General features: G+C 39.2%; 1 protein-coding gene across 1 annotated transcript in view; it reads right to left on the reverse strand.

Moving 5' to 3' along the window:
* The window catches only part of MARCHF4 (membrane associated ring-CH-type finger 4), a 127,117-nt gene extending 108,321 nt beyond the window's left edge, over positions 1–18,796 (reverse strand). Inside the window, exon 1 of the mRNA XM_063292510.1 lies at positions 18,178–18,796. Coding sequence (XP_063148580.1) covers positions 18,178–18,702 — 525 coding nt within the window. The 5' untranslated portion in view covers positions 18,703–18,796. The remainder of the gene's footprint in view (positions 1–18,177) is intronic.
* Positions 18,797–19,894: the final 1,098 nt, after the last annotated feature.

The following is a 19,894-nucleotide window of genomic DNA, read 5'->3' on the forward strand; positions in this document are numbered from 1 at the left end:
CGTCTTTGGCAAACTGTGGCACAGAACATTTGTCAAGATTTAGAACTGAAAACTTTGTTTAACTGACCCCACAGTTTACCCCAGAACTTTTGAAGGACCATCAAAGAATCTGCTTGCTGAGTGAAACCTTCTTGACCAAAACAATTATTTCAAAATGCTATTGTTACCTATTCTTTCATTTTACAAACTGGCAGCACACCCCTGGGTATAGCCCATGGGCGCATTTTTCAGGGGCTGTCCCAACACAAAAACATCTAAATTTTTACACTCTGTTCCCAAAATGCCCAGATACATTCCAAATGCAGCCCTACATCATTTAGAAGCAGGATTGGTTACAAGAGTGACGTCAGTAAGGAAATCCATGTTTAATTCATGGTTAAAACCTACATATATATCAGCTGGTCTTGACCCTGCAATTCTAACAGATAACTCAAAATCTACTTGAGTAAGTTTAACAGCCTGGGTTAAATATTAGAGTTTTCCATCAGGATTCATAGATTGGTTGGGTGCTGAGAATGCCAACAATATTATCAAGCAATGAATCTGATATATGAGATTCCCTTACAGCTCCCAAATAGAAACCATGAAAAGTAGCTTTAGGCCAGCAACTTATCTTGTTAAGATCACAGATTTCAAGCACAGGTGGGCCTTCCAATGGCCAGGTTTAATGTGCTATCTTTAATGCTCTTGTCTGGCAAATTAGGAAAAAAAAAATCCATGCTCCCAAAGAATTTGTTCTTTTGATCAAGGTGAAGTGGAATCTGAGTGTCACGTCCTTCTGTACCACCCTTTTTAGAAACTTTCATGCCTCAATTATGATGCCTATTTTAAGGTATCTTTCAGATAGAGAAAGTAAATTTTATGCAAGTTATCCTTTAGATCAATAAAAGAGCATCTACAGGAGAGTGACCAAATTCTGTACAGCTGCTTATTCTATCTGCTGTCTTCTATTTGAGGGCTAAATTTATTTATTTATTTAATTAATTTTTATCCCACCTTTATACTTTTATAAATAACTCAAGGTGGCGAGCATACCTAATACTCCTTCCTCCTCCTCTTTTCCCCACAACAACAACCCTGTGAGGTGAGTTGGGCTGAGAGAGAATGACTGGCCCAAGGTCACCCAGCTGGCTTTCATACCTAAGGCGGGACTAGAACTCTCAGTCTCCTGGTTTCTAGCCCATTGCCTTAACCACTAGACCAAATTCTAAATATCACTGAGTTGCCTTGCTGAGGAAAATACCTGTTGAATATTTATCGTACATATATTCTTTTGTGGCTAAGTATCACTGCTGGTGACTGTAATATTACAAATGACTGTAATAATCTCACCTCTTTCCTTCTTGCCTTCTTCTCACATGTATTTATTATTACCCCACTTTGTCAAATTTTCTGCAGATTTTTTTTAAAAGACATGAAATTTGAATGCAAGTTTTACACTACTTGCTCTAATAATTTTGTTTACTACCATCCTACAATATATACTCTTTTTTATCCAAATGCCTTTAATATATGCAATTTTCTGTCAAATGCTCTTTTTTGCATACTGCTTTCTCTAATATCCCTAAATGTTAAAATACTGTTAAAATAGATGAATCAGATAATTCTGAAGGTGCACCTGTTGTGGTTTCCATGCTCATTATGTGATGATTATACATGAAACAAAAAAGGTGAGACAAAAACAATATTGAATTTCTGAACAGTATTTCTGTTCGGAGGACAGAAAAGTAGCTTGTGACAATGGAAGGTGTAATCCACAACAGGGAGTCAAAAGCAGAGATGAGCCATCTTTTTGCAACAGTTGGGAAGGGGAAAATACTTTTTAAACCTATATTTTCAGCTTATGGAGGCCGCATGAATCATGGGTATGACCTGATTAGGGGGAAGCAATCTGAAATCTTCAGCTTTTCCCTCCATGCCTTGATTTTTTTTGGAAATTGGATCATTTTTTTAATGGAAAATCAATATTGTAAGGTTTAGCAGAGAGTTAACACAGCTATTTTAATGCTTATTTATTTATCCATTCATTTAAAAGATTTATATGGCCACCTATCTTGTGAGACACAACTCTGGGTGGCTCAGAGCAATAATAACAATACAAAGATTTGGTTTCCTTTAAGCAAAAAGAAAAAGAAAGTGCAAAGCTGTTGGATTCGCAAATGATAGCATAATACAAACCACCACCCTACCCTGAATCCTAACATACCACATTGAATATATATGTGTGTATGTGTCAACTCTAGCAATCTCTTGGCAAAGGTTTTTGTGTATATGGATGTCCTCTATTAAACAAATAATAAGAATAGAAGAACATGCTACCCTTAAAGTGTACGCATGTCGGGCTGGATGTTGTTTGTCATTTGTCATTGTTTTACTATTTTAATCCTAACTCTGCACTTGGTTTATTATAGGTTGCTCAGAATTTTCTGACAGCAGCAGCAGCATATAAACTGGAGTAAACAAACAAACAAAAATGCAGACAAAAAATACAGATTTCAGTGTTATATAAATATCCCTCCACTCTAAATGAACATTGTAAACCATTCATTTATAATAGAATATTAAATTTTAAAAGGGAAAGGGGAAGTTCCAGCTAACTAAGACTGGGGTAATTACACCCTCTAATATAACAAGTTCTGTTGGAGAGTAATTTATTGTTAGAAAGAAGGTCTATGACTTGCAAACTTGGTCATACTTGTACCTGAGGCATCGATCTTTGGTCACCTGGACTATAGGCCTTTTTTGTCTTTATCTGCTGAAACCTTTAACCAGGGCTTTAGTTTTTGACTTCTAGATACCTCTGAGTGTCTCTGGTGATGAGTAACCCCTTGCGGAATTTGATTTTCAACTGACTGAACAATGATCTTTTTGTTTTCTAGGCTTGGCTCAAGATAGGAAAGGAAGAGAACCCACTAAATCATATGGTCAAAATACACGCAGTTATTTTGCCTATAATAGAGATTTCCAGATATTCTCATCTCCCCCAATAACCCAAGTTAAGGGGGGCAGGTCTTCTCCCTGTAATCGGATCATAGTTACAACTATTGATTGTGAGATGGTATCTTAAAATACTCTTCCAGATTTTAGGCAGCGGTTTGGAGAAGAGAACATGTCTGACCATTCTTCGTTAAAGCATGAGTTGTCCTCCAAGCAAATGGGGTTTTTAGAGCTCACAGTTGTTTGCACTGTCATAATCAACTGGTAAATGTGGGTGTGATGTTAATAATCTGACAAATTTTCAGGCTATTATCTCAGAGCCAGTGTTCTTTCCTGTGCTGAAAGCTTGGATGAACCCTGTGCCTTTGTTTATCAGAAGCTGACAGAACACTAGGACATGGCAGCTGCCTTGTGCTGCAAACTATGGTGGTGTAACTTATTACCTTGCGGCAGCCCATTTCTGTATCAAATTAAGATTAAAGACACCAGCACTCACCTTGTCAGCAAGGTCTAATCTTTTTACATTGGTGGATGCACACAGATGGGTGATGGTGGTAGTGGGATGATGATGATGATGATGATGATGATGATGATGATGATACATATTTTATATATATTTATCTCAAAACAATCCAAAAATATATTTTGTCTACAGCCATCTATCGAATGTATAGCTAAGTATACACAATGATAAAGTTGCTTCAGAATATGGAATTTGGGGACAAAAGGAGAACATTGGATAGGCCAGATTATCCATTCAAGTTATTTTTTTCTCCTGTAGAGTACAATATGTTGCATCCTCTGCCTTCATTGTCACTGTTGCCATTTCCTCACGTGTGACTTACAGTGTCTTCACAGCATCACCAACCATTGTTGTGCCAATGTTTGGTTGGATGGCTTCAGACAACACTGAATATTGCTTGTGGGGAAATTACCTGAGTTCATACATTGCCTTAAGGTGTCATGTGGATAATTTGGGTTTGGCATGCTGTGTGAACCCGAACCATTGTAGTTTACACCTAATAATTTATCATGATGTGTTAACCCAGGCAATTGTAATCAACTTGGTAAACTTTGCTTAAACAAACTATGTTTCAGCATATGTTCTAATTTGGGGGGTTGGTATTAGGGCTAGTAAGTTTTTATGGGAAGAGATATATTTCCTGTTGTAAGATAAACATTATATACCATAGTAAAAAAGTTGTTCTGTCTCCTGTCTACCTCTTTCAAAAAAGACACAATATAAGTCACAGATACCATGTCTATTCTACAAGCATACATGCAGATCAGGGTTTCTCAGCCAGGGTTCCATGGCACCCTAGGGTTCCACGAGAGGTCACTAGGGGTTGCCTAGGACATCTCGATTTATTAAAAAAATTATTTCAATTTAGGACAACTTCACATTAAAGACGCAAGTTTCATCCTTTATTTTTAGTTTAAGAACACTGTTAATGCATATATACAGTCCTATACATGAAACAAACATAATAATTTGGTAATTTCTGTCCTATATTTGAGCCTGAATGGGCAGGGATTCCCCGAGGCCTGAAAAATATTTCAAGGTTCCTCCAAGGTCAAAAGGTTGAGAAAGACTGGGGTAGACAGCTAACTTGATAGCTAACTGCATCTAACATCAAGTTTGCTCCTAGCAGAAATCAAGTAGATTTACATGTACAGTGTCTGAAATCAATGCAACATTCAAGTCCAAGGCGATAACAGCAATTGCATCTTCAAAATAGATAACGATTTTGCATCTCTGACTACAAATTTCTGCAGAACTTTCATCTCTTGAGGCAATCAGCAGTTTGTGTAGCACAACAGCCTCCTTCAGGCAAGCCTCTGACATAAGCTCTGCTTCCTCCCCTCCCTCTTATGCTGATGATTCTCTGGGGGGGAGGGGGGTAAGGCTTACACCAGCAATAGTCTCTCGCCAGCACTATGTCAGGATGAGGTCCTTTCCCCTCACCCTGCCAACATGAGAACACTGATGAGCAAGGCAATCTTGCCAAGCAGACATCACTAAAGAGAGAGATGCTCTGCTATCTCACAGCATCAGAAGAGCTACATGAGAGGTTCTTCTTCAACTATTCCCTAAGACTTGGGAATTGGGTATGGAATTTAAAAAATGGGAAACCAGCATTGATAAACTACCGTATGCAGGAGTGTAGGAGCCTAATGAGATGGTTAATACAGTATGTAACAAGTAAGACCAGGGACTGCTGTGGTTTATGCAACAAACCATGCTTAAAAATATTGCCTTAGGAGGTATCATACCAGCCATTGGCCTGGTTCACACATCATGCTAGTTTTGGTATGTTTTGTTTGCTTTGGGCTTAATTGCAAGTCTGTCCTGTTCCCTTCCCCCCCCCTGCCTAGTGGTTTGTAAACTATGGTTTATATCAGAGGTGGATCATGTTTTCAGCCTGGGGTCTACTTTATTTGTCTCTCTGTGTGTGTCCTGCACAGGGGCTGCAGAAGATATGGCTGGTGTTGTCATGATGTCACTGGAGTGAGAGACTGGCCAAAATGTTTAGACTTTTTCTTGCTATCTCTCTCTCTTTTGCCTTTCCTCTCTCTTACTCAGCCTGAGTATTAGCAAAAGCCAGTAGGGTAAATCCCCCAAGTACCTTTCTTGTGTCTATCTTTGGATACAACTCAAATGAAGCCAGAGAAGAGAAAAAGACAAGGCAGAGAGAGAAAAAGTCGTCGCGCTCAAGTGTATGAGTTGGACAAAATGTATAGGAAGGCAGCCCTATTTTATGCTCTGCTGGCTTCCAGACCTGAAGAAGGCTTTGATGGACTTGCCCTTTTGACATAAATGAGAACCAACCAGAGGACATTAACTGTGGAAGGAAAGTTTATGCACTGCTACATTTGCAACTTTGCCACCCACTGAAGTGAAGGAAGCTTTTTTCTTTTTTCCTTGTTACTTCTTGTTTTTCTGACGACCTCTTTGGCTTCCTTCCAGATGAGATGCAGACCTATTGAGCACAGAGTTTCACTGTCAAAAAATCTTAATTTCTTTTTTATCCAAGCTAAACTTTGCCAACATGCCAGGCAAAGCTCTAGGAACAGATGTGAGCCAAAATAGAAATAATAATAATAATAATAATAATAAGTGCTGATGTTAATGAATCAAACCTTCCCATGACTTCTGCTGCCAAAATGCAGAAGCTCCAGAATGTCTGCACTGGAAAAAGTGAGAAAACATCCATGCAATCACCATAAACAGTTTGAAATAGACCTGTGATGGTGTCAACTTTTGCCAACTTTGATGTTCTCAGAAAGCTACAGATGCTGAATCTCTATAGGGGGAGGGAGAGATTAAAAATATGGGATGGGGCCAGAGTTCTTCCCAGTGGGAGAACAGACTAATCCTGAGCATTGCAAAGCTGTAGTGCTTCAAGTGAAAGGACCAGCTTTGTTGCCATTCCAAATACGCCGCTACTGACCCAGCAATAAACTGACTCAGCTCTGGGACATAACCATTGTCATGTCCAGAACTGATTCTGAACTAGTGCAAAGATCCCACATGGGTGTCCCGAATCTTTAATATTTCTGACTCACAGGACAAAGTGTCTGCAAGGCATATCTTTGAGAAATCCAGGTGATGGATTCTGTGTAACTATCAAAATCAGTGATAGCTCTGATGCTGCCTGATCTTACAGATGCTCCCTCCAAGAGATGACTACCACTTTAGAGTTTCCATTTAGGATTGCTTCATGGAAAACAATTTCAGACAAATGTATCTGTCATGTTTTAAGTAGAAAAACTACTTTTATACTTCCAGAGAGGTAGCCGTGTTAGTTGATTACAGCAGAAACACGGTATCTTAAAGGCTAGCAATATCATCCCGCTAAGGTTGCCTGAACTACATTCTACTTTATGACAAACATACCTGGGCCTGGTTTGCTATGAAACTGCTTTTCAATCAAGTATTTTCAAGTATTTTATCAGGTGTCTGGAAGATTATATGGCAAGCATAGGCTGGAAAATTCTTCAAAATGGGAAATGTTCCACAAACTACAGCACCTGCTTTATGCTACATACCTAGATAATACAGGTGGGAAGAAAGAAGATCAGGAACCACTGGCAGATGGATGGACTAATGAGGAATGCATTTTCTGTTTACCGACACCAGCTCTTTCAAGTCTAGGTATATTATTTTTGGAATAATATTGATTTTACATACTCAAACAGTGTTGAGAAAGACCTCCTAGCAAAAATGGCACATACTGTACTGTATTTCAGTGTCTTTTGTCTACCCGTCCCTAATATATGGGGATCAGCAGATTAGGCAAACCACAACATTTACAGAAATTATATACGGGCTGTGCACAGTTTGAAAATAATTTGGAGAAAGTGCTTGGATCTTACCACGAATGCAGAACTTCTCTGTCATTTTCAGGCTCATGCAGAAGAGATTTCAAGCATTTCTGAATCATTTTCAAAGCACACACAACTTTAATAAGCAAGTTATTATTTGGGACTAAGGAACCAAGGGGCAAATAAGCCAAAGCATATAGAACATGCAAACAGCCAAATTCAATAATGAAATAATCAGGTCAGACCATTCTTCCATATTTGGTGGCAATGCTATAAAGTTCAACAGATCTGGAATATAATTCATTACAGAATGAAACAAATTTTAAAGGTTAAATTCTTTAAACCTTTAAATTCAGCTGTTTTTCTGCTAAACGTCACCAAACCTTATATCCCTAAAAAGTATACAGAGTTGGCTTTGTATATAACAGGATACTTTACACCTCTTATTAGAAATCACACATAATTCCCAGACTTGTTAATTGTTCATTCTGTTTGATGATTCTTATTATACTGGATGTTTTTTCTAATTATTAAATATTGACTTAATTTTTATAATGGTTTTGAAGTGCCAGATAGAGATAAGATCATTTTTATATGCAATACTAATCCAATGTCACTTTGAAAATTCTTATTCTATTTTATAATATCATGTAAATCTCTTTTCCACTTTCTTTTTGTTTTTTAAAAAAAATATTTTTCTGGTCTTTTTCTTGATTGTGCTTTCGAGTCTATTAAAATAAAATACAATTTTAAAAAAAGAAAAAATAGAAAAAGGTACTTGGGAGTGCAAACACAGGATCTGCCTGCAGCTCTTTAAAGCAGCTGCGTCTCTTCTCAGAATGATGTGGTTGTCTTGTGCAACTGCTATGTGATCCCGGAAAATGATGCAGCTATTTTAAAGCATTGCACACAGGATCTGACTTTGCATTCCCATGTCCTCTGAGCTACCTATTTCTAAATGAACCCAAAGCATTGCACAGTCCTAGAATGTATGGCTTGTAAGATGCCCCCTCACCCTCTTAGCTATAATAGCTTTCAACTGCTTAGAGAAAGGAAAACTCAAACAACATTATAGGATTGTGTCAAGCAAGGATAGTAAAAATCTGTTTTTTTCCTTACTCCTTTTGCCCAATGTGCCTTTAGTTAAAACCAGTGGCTTTCACATAAAAGCCTTAAACTCATGTGCAGAGCCTATAATACAGGCAAGTTTGGTCTAGTGGTTAAGGCAACAGGGCTAGAAACTTGGAGATTGTGAATTCTAGTCCCACCTTAGGCATGGAAGCCAGCTGGGTGACCCTGAGCCTCTCTCGGCCCAACCCACCTCACAGGGTTGTTGTTGTTGTGGGGAAAAGAGGAGGAGGAAGGAGTAATAGGTATGTTCCCCACCTTGAGCTATTTATAAAAATAATAAAGGCACGATAGAAACCAAACAAACAAACAAGCCAGTAGCTTCAAGTCTGCCATATTTTTCAACTGTCATAAAGCTTAAAATTGAAAATCCCTACAAAATCCTTGGCTCGTTATATAACAATTCCTTTAGAAGACAGATTAGGAAGAAACGGCCCGAAATCTTACTTGGGTTGCTTGTAAAGAAAATCAAAACAGGATTGCATCTTTTCTTGTCAGCCTTTTCCATGGATAAATAGTTCCTCCCTGAAAGTTTGCATTTCTAATCAAGAATGCTGGTCTTTTCTTTCAACATCCTGTAAGACAATGTTGTTCTCTTACAACAATCAATCCGTCAATGGGAAGAGGAAGGAGGAGCAGATGTGTTCCACCTCAGTTAATAAAGCTCTGTTATATAATGAAGATTTTTCTTTGTTGAAGGAACCTGAGAAATAAGAAGCTTGTAATCTGTTTTGCTGAGAGAGTTTTACCTAACAAATGGCAAACGGTTGTAAGGCTTGCTTAGTATATTTATGTTAGGAATATAATACCGCGGAGTATTTTATTTCAGTTACATGTATTGGCTTTAATCCTCTTTATCAACATCTCTTCTAGTTTGTTTGAGATTATAGATTGAAATAAACCCTCTGTGTTTTTCCAATCTTACTCATAAACCATCACATAAATCATAATACATGTAACTAAGAACATGCTCATGCTTTACAATCATTACATTCTGGCCTAACACAAAAAGATGATTGTTTTATTTCAGAGAAGACTGAAGTGCTCTTATTCAACTATCTTACACATCCATGGACTACGCTGGGGAGGACTTTCCATAGTGTTGAGTCGAAACCATTGAAGTGCTGTTCAGCTGCAACAGCTCTCTTGATTTGGGGATTTGTAAGACAATGTCATCCCTTGATCTGAGTGTAATGAAGAACTCCTTCAAGGAGAAATATAGATGTTAACTCTGGACTAGTTAGAATTTTAAAAGTCTGACCCAGTTGGTTGTGTTCTTAATATAATTCCATTTAGGAACACAAATGAGTGGGTCAGGCTTTTAAAATCTTGCTATCTCACTCTTTAAAACACCCACCTGCCTAAAAGGTTAGGTGTTTTATGATGGCAGTCCTCCGAACAGTTTCTGAGGATAAGCTTGTTGAAATAATGGTACTCGCTACTCAGTAGAGGGTTAGCCTTCTCTAAAAAAAAGTGGCCCTTTCTATTGCAGACTTTATACACACACACACATACACACAATGTCATGTTTCCCCCTTTCAATGTTCTGTTAACATTGTAACGTTTCACATGTCAAGCCGTTTTCCGTGTATACCCGCCTGGCTCATTTCTGGGTTTTTCCATTCCTGCGCTCTGCTTTGTTTTGGAACTTTGGAATGTATGTTTGGGTTTGCAATCCTATTCAAGGTTACTTTCCCAGGCGCGTGTAACGGTTCCTAGCACTTGGGAGGGGGTGCGTGCTGACGGGGCTTGGGGCAGGACTGGATTGAAGGCAAGGCTTTTAAGTTTGTATTTGGCGCGCTTTTGCTCATTCTCAGCTTTCTTTGTATTTGCATACTATTCCTTTAATAAATCAGTTATCTTTAAGCCCGAGCTTGTGAGACTGAGTATTTGGGATTAGGCAACCATTACACACAACTTCTAAAAACATGGAAGCATAATAAAATTCCATGAGGTATCGTTTACCTTGGGCAAAAAAGGGTTTTGTGTGTTTTCTTTAAATGAAGTGATGTGTGTATGTACACTCCCACTATTTTAAGGCATTTTGCTCGAGCCATCAGTTATGGAAACTATCATCACAAAGGTCTACACATCAGTAGTCATATATCTCCAGGTAACTGCCTGATCATGTGAATCATCATTCTATTTCTGTAGATACTGTAGATGAGCTTCAGATGTGCTACCCGGGGTCCTCAGTTCCCCATCCCAGCAACACAGCAGCTATCACCTCTAGGGCTCCCACCAAAGTCCTAAGACACGTGATTGTGTAGCATCTTCAAAGACTCTTATCCACTTCACAGAATCTTGTTCCACTATTTGTTGCTGTCAGAGTAAAACTAGGACTAATGGCATCACCATTACTTAAGGCAAAGCAGTTAGTACTGGCAACCACCTTTGATGTCATGAAATAGAAGTAAATGGTTGGTTATTTCATTCATTGTTGTTGGATTTTTATTGTCAGGGATTAGGAAAAGTACTTGTGGGGTTTTCTGCCTCATTATGCCAAATTAACTCCACTCACCTTGGAAACTAAGAGGCTGTTTTTGTACAACACACTGAACTGCAAATTAGCTAGCCACATTTTAGTCTGGCATGTTGTACAAATCCAGCCTATTTCATTAGGTTATGGTTTAGTGTATCAGGAGAACCTACAAATTGGAATTAATCATGCAAAATGTGATTATAATGACCATGGATAAATATGCTGTTATAAATATAAACAGATTCTTGATTTGGGAGTTTGTTCCACCACTTCAGGGCACAAAATATTCTGGGATAACCTTTGTTAATGCCAGAGGGCCTTTTACTTTTCACTGCTTCCCACTCATCCTTGAATCAGCAGAAAACTATGACTGCATGAAACTGGCTGCTCCACTTCCATCTTCATTCTACATCTACTGCATTTGTTCTGAATGATGCTGTCCTGACTATCCATGTGCAGAGTGTTGTAAGCAAAGCAGCTGGTTGATTCGTCTGGCTTTGCGGCCCTTCCTTTTGGCATGTCATCAGCCAATAGGAAAGGGAGCTGCCAGTAGTGGCCCTGCTGCAAGAATGGGGCAGGTCTGGCTGCAGGGGTCTGTCCATCTTGTTTTGGCTCCTCCTCCTGTCACTCTTCCTATGCCTTGTTCTGTCATAACTCAAGTTGAATAAAGGTAAAAAAAAAATAGAGTCACAAAGGGAGTTGAGTCACAGGCATCCCTTTTGTTTAGGATTTCTCTCCCCTTTCCTTTCCTTTCCTTTCCTTTCCTTTCCTTTCCTTTCCTTTCCTTTCCTTTCCTTCTTTCCTTTCCTTTCCTTTCCTTTCTCAAACACTGAGTCCCAGCTTCTTCCATGTCTATATGGGAGGCAGAGAGCAACAGGGTTTGGGCAACTGTTTCACAATTCTAGCCTTGTGCAAAATCAGCCAAGATTAGAGTTCACACAGCTGCACTACTGTCAGCTTGCAAATTCAGATAGGCAGTCTTTGCACTGATCAGCCATCAACTACTTTCTCCATTCCATAGAGGATGTAAAATGGCGACATTCTCGTGTCATGTTGGGCTACACAGGAAGATATGTGTATGTGGCAGGGAACCATTTGCACACAGCTAGAGCAGGGTAGTCAGGGAATACAAGGAAACCCTGCTCTAAACAACAACAGCAGCAGCTCTGCTGTTCTTATTTGTATCCAAAGGAGTACCAGCAAGTGCTCTTGTGTCCAAATCTATCAGCAGCAGGGTGGTGACCAAGATGGCTCACTCATCCTGAAATTACCAATTAGCACCTCTCCAATCCAACCCATCTACAGTCTGAAAGATCTCAATAGTCAACCTCAACGAATGGAGCAAAATCAGAGTCTGCAAATACATACCGTAATATCTGGGGAAATGCTCAAAACTGTAACTCTGTGATTTACCACATGAGGCCGATGCATACGGAGCCAAGCAATTCTACCTCAAGCCTTGACAGTTCCTGTTAGCTAGCCAAAATAAGAGAAAATGGATAATTCAACACTTTTCTTGGGTGGGTAGTGGCATCAACTGTCTAGGGTTGTGAGAAAAGCCCTAGGTGAGTATACTGAAGAAGGAAACTGAGCAAGTATATTTGGGATAGTAAGCGATGCTCAGAATGGGAGGAGATGGGTGGTGACAAATTTGATAAATAAATACATAAATAAATAAAATGTATGGTTTTCCTTTATCATCACCCTTCTCCAAGAACCTGACAGATTTCCTAACTCCATTTTTATCATCCTTCTCCCTATGAGCAATCCAGTGAGACAAGATAAGCTGAAAGAGATTGCTTGGCCCAAGATCATTGTCACTGGATTTACCCATCACTCATCTTGCTTAACTATGGCTCATTGAATACCATGCAATTGGTTGGGTTTATACAGTATGTTAAACCAAAAATTATAATTGCCAAACACAATATTTGGGCTCACAACACATAGTAAGTCAAAGCCAAACAATGATATGATGGCTTAGTGTGACAAGGTATATGAGAATCTGAACTTGGATCTCCTTTGTCCAAGGTCAGAATGTTAGCATCCATTATATTCTATTGGTTTTTCTTGACTTATCTGGAGACAGCATTGAGGTGATGGCATTAATATCAGAGCAAACTAGGCAAAATCCTGCCTTGACTCTTGTTTATAGAGGCCACTGTCTTATGTAGTGAAGAGAGAGAGAGAACATCCCAAGAGGTTCAGATAGAAAAAAGATAATAAATCAAAACTAAATCTGCCAATCTAGATAGTGCGCAGGACCTAGCAAAGTCCAGGAAACTCAAACCCTAAGCAACCAATCAGGAAAAGGAAGGTTTCCCTCTCTCTCAGGTAAGTTTTAAGAAATGGGAGGGGACCAGCTCCACTTTGCCTTTGTCAGGTTCTCAGCCTGGCTTCAGAAGGTAAGAAATGAATCCCAACCTGGGAGATTGTGAGTTTAAAAGCTTGCAGGACTCAGAATCTCTTCCTTATTCCTTTTTCCTACTGTCTCCAATCTTCAATTAGCTCCTGAACCATAATCTATATAATAAATAACTAGTACCTTCTTCTGAAATCAGTAGTCTCATTCTGATGGGGCATGTTGCCTACCTGCATCCCAGTCACTTTTCTAGCTACAGAAGAGCAAGAAGCAGACAGAGAGAAGGTCCTACTTGTCACCTCCTGAGAAGAAGGTGCAGAGAGGATTTTTTTCTGTAAAAATTGGTGGCGGCAGTGACCAGATTGACGCTCCCCACCCCTCAAAGGAGGAAAGTTGCAACAGTAGATTGTTAAGGAAAGACTCAGAGACTCTTACACCTTTCCCCTTGCTCAAGAGAGAGCCAGAGGATCCAACCAACTACATTCCTATGCATATGTGTGCAAGTGTCTGTGCCACCACACTAAGTTTAGACTATTGGTCTGTGTAAACTCCACTGTCTCATCTCTTCTGAATAGCAGCTGCTCAGGTTTCAGGCAGAGGTCTTTCCAACCATTTACTACCAGATTCTTTGTTTTTAGCTGGTGATATGAAGGATCAAACTAGGGATGCTATGCATGCAAATCATATGCTTTGCTACCAAGCTATATAAATTTCTTTCCCTTTCTTCAGCCCATACATAAATCCTGCACAGCTCTGCCATATGGCTGTATTTTCAGGAACTTAGCTGGGTTCACCCAACACACTACACCAAACCAAACCAAACCCTTGATGGATTAGCAGTCTTGAATTATAGCCATGGATTATAGTTTAACAGAAGGTGTGAACTGAATTCATTACAGTTTATTCAACAACATGTAGTTAAAATCACAATACAAAGAACACCTCAGTAACATTTAGAGATCTTGCTTTGGTGTCTTTTCATTTTCTACACAGGTGTTTGGACAAAACTGCGCAGGATCTCTTCAGATATTTTTTTCAGGTGTAAGGCCCAATCTATCCCAATGATACAAATTTGGAAGCACTATTAGAAAGTATTTTTTTTATACTTTTCCATTTTGAGATAGAAACCATTTAGGATTTTAACATGACAAATCACCCCTGGTTTCCCTACCATGAGGAAGGAAAATCTGCTAAAATCTCAGATTTAATCTATTCTATGTACAACTTCATAGACTCCTTTGCTTGAAAAGTCCATAACATCTGATAGAAATCTATTGCCTATTGCATTAACAATTAATAGGATTAACCTATTCAAGTTAAGGTTAATTTCATGTGCTGCATCTTGAAGAACTTTCCTATCAAATATTATGTTTGCTATGCCTAAGACTGAGTTTGCCTATGGCATCAGCAGCCCACATTAAAGAGTCTTTCACTGAAGCTAGTTATTCAAGAAGACTTCCATCAATTTCTGAATCAACCTGTTTAAGATGCAATTCATTTCTCTTCTAAATACCAGCATTCCACTATCTCAATGGGTTCTTAACCTTTTAGTACCATGGATCTCTTTTAGAGACTAGTGGAATCGACAGACCCTTTCTCAGAAAAATGTATGTAAATGCATGGATATAGACTGTATTACAAAGAAAACCAATTATGCTCCAATACAGTTATCAAAATATGAAAAAATACGTAAGTAATATCATGATATACTTCTTTATTATCTATTAATTCAATAACAAGACAATGCCCTTTTTAGGGTGTAATAATTTTAGATAGTGAAATGTAATTCTTGGAGACTGGAGGCTATAAGTTAACTTCATTGCCAAATGCATTACTGAATGAAAAGCTGAATTTCAGTTAGAGGTTAGTGAAAATAAAGTTGGATTTTTTCCCCCATCCAAGTTCACGGACCTCCTGAAATCTATCTATGAACTTCGAAGGGGTATGTGGACCCCAGGTAAAAAACCCCTATGCTATCCCCCCGTTTGGGGGCTAGACAACCTTTTTGGATTAGTGACATATTAAGGAGTCTACTTTAGTCCCTAGGATGATTTTTATCCCATCCTGTTCTTTGTCCTTTTTCAAAGTGGGGGGTACATTTCCAAACAAAGCTCTGGGCTGCAGCCACCCAGTAGTTTTATTTTCTAAGTGTGAGGCTAATACAGAACCCAGAAGCATTGTTAGAAATAAAGATGATACTAGCAAATTTGCAACATGCCAGCTTCCCATTGATTTTTTAAATTAAAATAATGTAAGAAAAAGTACAAGGACAGGGAGTTAGATATAGTTGATATGATATATTTAATATACTATAGAATTTTAATAAAAATGTTTATTAGAAAAAAGTATTTTAATCTACATAATAGTCTGAACACCCACATTTGGGTATAAGTCAATGTGTAATTGTCTTGTGAAAGCTATGTGATGTAATTTTATGAAACAGAAGGACGTACTTGACCCATGGCTAAGAATTTCCACTGTACAACTGAGTCAGTACACAGGTGGGAAGCCTATGGACCTTCAGTTACTGCTGAACAACAACAATTCCCAGCATTCCTCCATTTATCATGTTGCCTGAGGTTGCTGGAGTTGTAGTTCAGCCATGACAGGAAGTGAATTCTCCATTCTGTTGTAAAATATGAGTGACATATTTTTTTCATCAGTGTAACTGCTTGATGACAAAAGGGTGATTAATAGTCAACTGTTTTATATAACATGGGCATCTATCGACTATTGTATCTATTGCTGCAAGTAGTGCATATATAGCTTGATCTGTACTAAATAAAATATATGGAAGAAAAGTTTTATAGCTAGTTCATTTGCCATTTTTAAGATATGAAAGTCCATTAAGTACACAAACACACTGCTGAACCATCTGTTTGTTAGTATTTTATAGAGCAAACCTACAATGTGCATCTATCATCTGAAACACAATAAAGTCATTTCAAGACAATGTTGGAGACACAACACAATTTTTCCATGATGGTCCTGGGATACTGGCATCCACAGACTACCAACTTTTCAGACTGTCAACAATTTTATTTCTGCATTTTAACTGTTGCATTGCTAATTTTTAAAACTTTTAAAATGTCTTTACCCTATTTGTTTATTTTTTTTTAATCTGGTATAAAAAGTATTCAACAGGCACTCTTTACTAATAAAAAACTGAAGCTCAGAATAAACGCAACTCATGAAATAATATCTACGAACAGAGAAAAATTCAGGCTTTTGCCATCCAAATTCAGGGGACCCCTCTGACTCTACAAAGTCCATTTCTGTCTATTGATTGTGTCTCACAACTTAAAAAAAGATTTGGAAATCAACTCAGAAATATTACGGTATATACCCATTCATGAGCAGGGAAATACCCATGTTAAAACAAACAAAATAAAAGAAAGCAGGGTCTATGACCCAGCAGGCTCCATTGATTTCAGGAATTCTTATGCAAGTATATACCAGATTGTGAACAAGGTACACAGTCTAACAAAAAATTCTCCTACACAGAGCACTTTGAAATCCAATGGGAATTACAAAGATATGTGTATCTCCTTGGACTGTAGGTCTCTGATTGTAAGCTCGGATGCCAGATATGAACACTGGGACTTTCTTCTGCACAGCCTTAGTTTTTCATAATCTCTGATATCATGCTCCTGAATGCTTAATAGTTTTCATTAATTTTCTTTTCATAGCACATTTATTTGGCTGTTTCCTTGTTTTTATTTTATTTTGTAGAATTCAAATATTGGTTAAAGGCCAATTGAGTACTGCTGAAATGCAGACTTTTCATGCTTTCTTTTTTTAGCATTTGAACAGTTATTAGGTATTCTGAGACCATTCTGATCAATTAATTGAACAACTGGAGATTTAAATTCACTGCTGAAGATTATATAAGATTATATTTCATTCTTGACACATGATTTCCAACTCATGGCATGGTGTTTGCAATCATTTCAGTACAGTTAGGAGAAGTTGAAAACCTCGCCCTCCTCCATCAAGGTACCCATCCATCAGTTCAGCAAAAGTTATAAAAATATCCAGACACAACATGGAAACAGCTACAAACAGACACAAATAGGGTTTAAATTGGAATGATGCATGGCTGTATCCAAAGGAGTTCAAAGTTGAAATAAAGTTGATCTTTTTATATTATAGACCTAGAGAGATAACACGTGTATATTAACTTTACAAAAAGAGTATTTTAAGATCCTTACAATAAAGGGTACCAGTTTGCAAGAAATTGCACAAAAGAATAGGCCTTTTCTTTCACCCAGACCTGTCAGAGAGAAGTACAGCCCTTACCTTGCTATGAACTAGCACTAATATCTTCATCTAGCACCCTCCAGTTGTATAGGAATATATCTGCTATCATCCCCTGGCAGCATCACCTTGAAGGTTGTGGATAATGGATATCATAGACTGACACATCTTAAGTGGAACACCAAGTGGGGGGAGAAGGAGTGTAATGGAAAACTGAAGCAGGAGTGAAAGAGAACACCCAGTCATCTATCCAAATGGCCCCTGATGTCTTCTACTACAGTCTCCTTTACTTTAGCTTAGTGTATACAGGCAACCACACAAGTGCTTGGCCCTGGTGATCCTTCCTTCCTTCATCTGTGCCTGGGTGCCCTGAGCCTTTCCTGTTGCTGTGCCATGGGCCTGTTCCTTCTGTACAAAGTTACAGGTTGGGACACTCTGCTCCCTAGTTCTTTCTCCCCAGTCTTTAGAGTAGAGACAAGTCAGGTAATCCCCACTGGTTGGTGTCTTAATGTCCAAACCTTAAGATAGCTTTGGGAAGGAAGGAAGCCGGAGGTGTCCCAGGTGGAGTGGAATGGGGGAAGAGAGAGTGGGGAGAAGACTTCAGCTAGAAAGATGTGAAGGTACCAGTTCACACTTACTAGGCAGTCTTTACCCAGGACCCCACTGGTTTCATATGCACACTCACCTGCTCTGGGCCCTGAAAGCAGATCCTGCAGAGAGGCGTTCTCATTCCACTATCCAAACTGCTCCCCAGCGAATACCCATCCTCCGCCTTCCCTTTGCAGAAGTCATCAGAGGAGGCGCTGCTCATCCCAGACGCGGGAAGCTCTCCCTCTCCCCCGGGGCTTTCCCACTCTTCTTCTGGAGGGCTGGTGATGCCCCCTCCTCCTCCTCCTCCTCCTCCACCACCACCACCACCCCCGTCAGTCGGCGTTCTCCGAGGTGCCCGTCGCCCTCCATATAGCGTAGTCAGCGTGTTGTTACTAGACGCCTGCAAACTCAAGGCTTGGTCTATTCTGCTCATGGGAGGGAGAGGCAGCGGCGAGGGCGGAGGAGGGGCCGGGGGTCTCCGCAGAAGGAAGACCTTCAAGTCATTGAACAACATGCGGCAGCGGCACTTGAGGAGACCCTGATGGCGCAACATCTGTCTGGGGATCAACAGTCCAGAGCAACAGTACCATAAAACGATCGCACGAGTTGGTATTAACATGTGCCTTCCCTTTCAGACAGGCGTGGGTAAGAAAAATGCAGACCGGTAGGGGGCGCACAAGAACAAGAGGGCTGAATGGCTCACTTCCGCTTCCTTTTCCTTGTCTCCCACCCCACCCTCACCGAGATAGAACTAGTTTACTAACAAAAGTGGAAAATTGGCAGGAAGATTGGCAGGAAGATTTTTTTTTTCTTTTGTATATTTCACAGCAGCCTTGTTTCAAAACCAAAACATGCGGGTAACAATAATGACTTTTTTTCCTTTTCCCACCCCCCTCTCTCTCTCTTTTAAAAAGCAGAGTATTAAATCTCAGTCTCCTTTCCACCCACCTTTTAAAAAATAAATAATCTCAGAATTTTTTGTAACAAAAAGAGTAGAATAAAATAGAAACACGTGTTCTACCCTTTACGTGCTGGGTAGGCTAGTTCAAAGAAATAACGCGAAGGGAACTGATAGTTCCAGGAGAAAGTGGATGAGGGAGAGAGAATTCAAGTCACCAGAAAGTGTGGCGAGAAGGGAGGAAATTGTTCGTTCAAAAGTATTTGACATACCAAATATTCTCCCTATTACTAGTTTTTAAACTTAGTTGGAACGTTTAAAAATGTGCTTTTGAGAGAATAACAGTAGAGAAGATCATTATTAAAATGCAAAAATAGTTTCTGTTGCTATCGCCATCGTTAAGAATAGTAATATCAAAACTGGATTTCATTGACCCAACGGAAAAAAATAAAAGCACATTTTTCATGGAGAGAGAGAGAAACACATGCTTAACTTTAATTCCTCATAGGATGTTCCATTTACTACTTTATTAAAATATTCTGAATCGAAATAGAGAAAGTCCTGAAAGGAAGTGAGTATTAGATGAGGTTAATTCTGACTCCAAGATTGGCTGGATTTTGCTTTACCTCCCGCGTTCGAGGAACTGTCTGGACCACACGCAACCACTGGGGGAGAAAAAACCCCAACAAAACAAAACCCGGAGATTGGGGAGGGGACGTAGATCTGAGTTATTCCACAATTGTTTTCCGCCCTGGGCTTGAAACAAACACATCCATCGAGATCTAAGAGATCCTTTTGTATGAAATTGATTCAACGAAACGTGGATCTTACATTGTCACGTTTCTTTCCCCTTTCACAAAACAGGGACGTCATCAAACGCAGTGACAGCCCTTACAGACCATTGTGGCTGACG

This window comes from Candoia aspera, chromosome 1, assembly GCF_035149785.1.
Source record: "Candoia aspera isolate rCanAsp1 chromosome 1, rCanAsp1.hap2, whole genome shotgun sequence".
Classification (NCBI taxonomy): Eukaryota; Metazoa; Chordata; class Lepidosauria; order Squamata; family Boidae; genus Candoia; species Candoia aspera.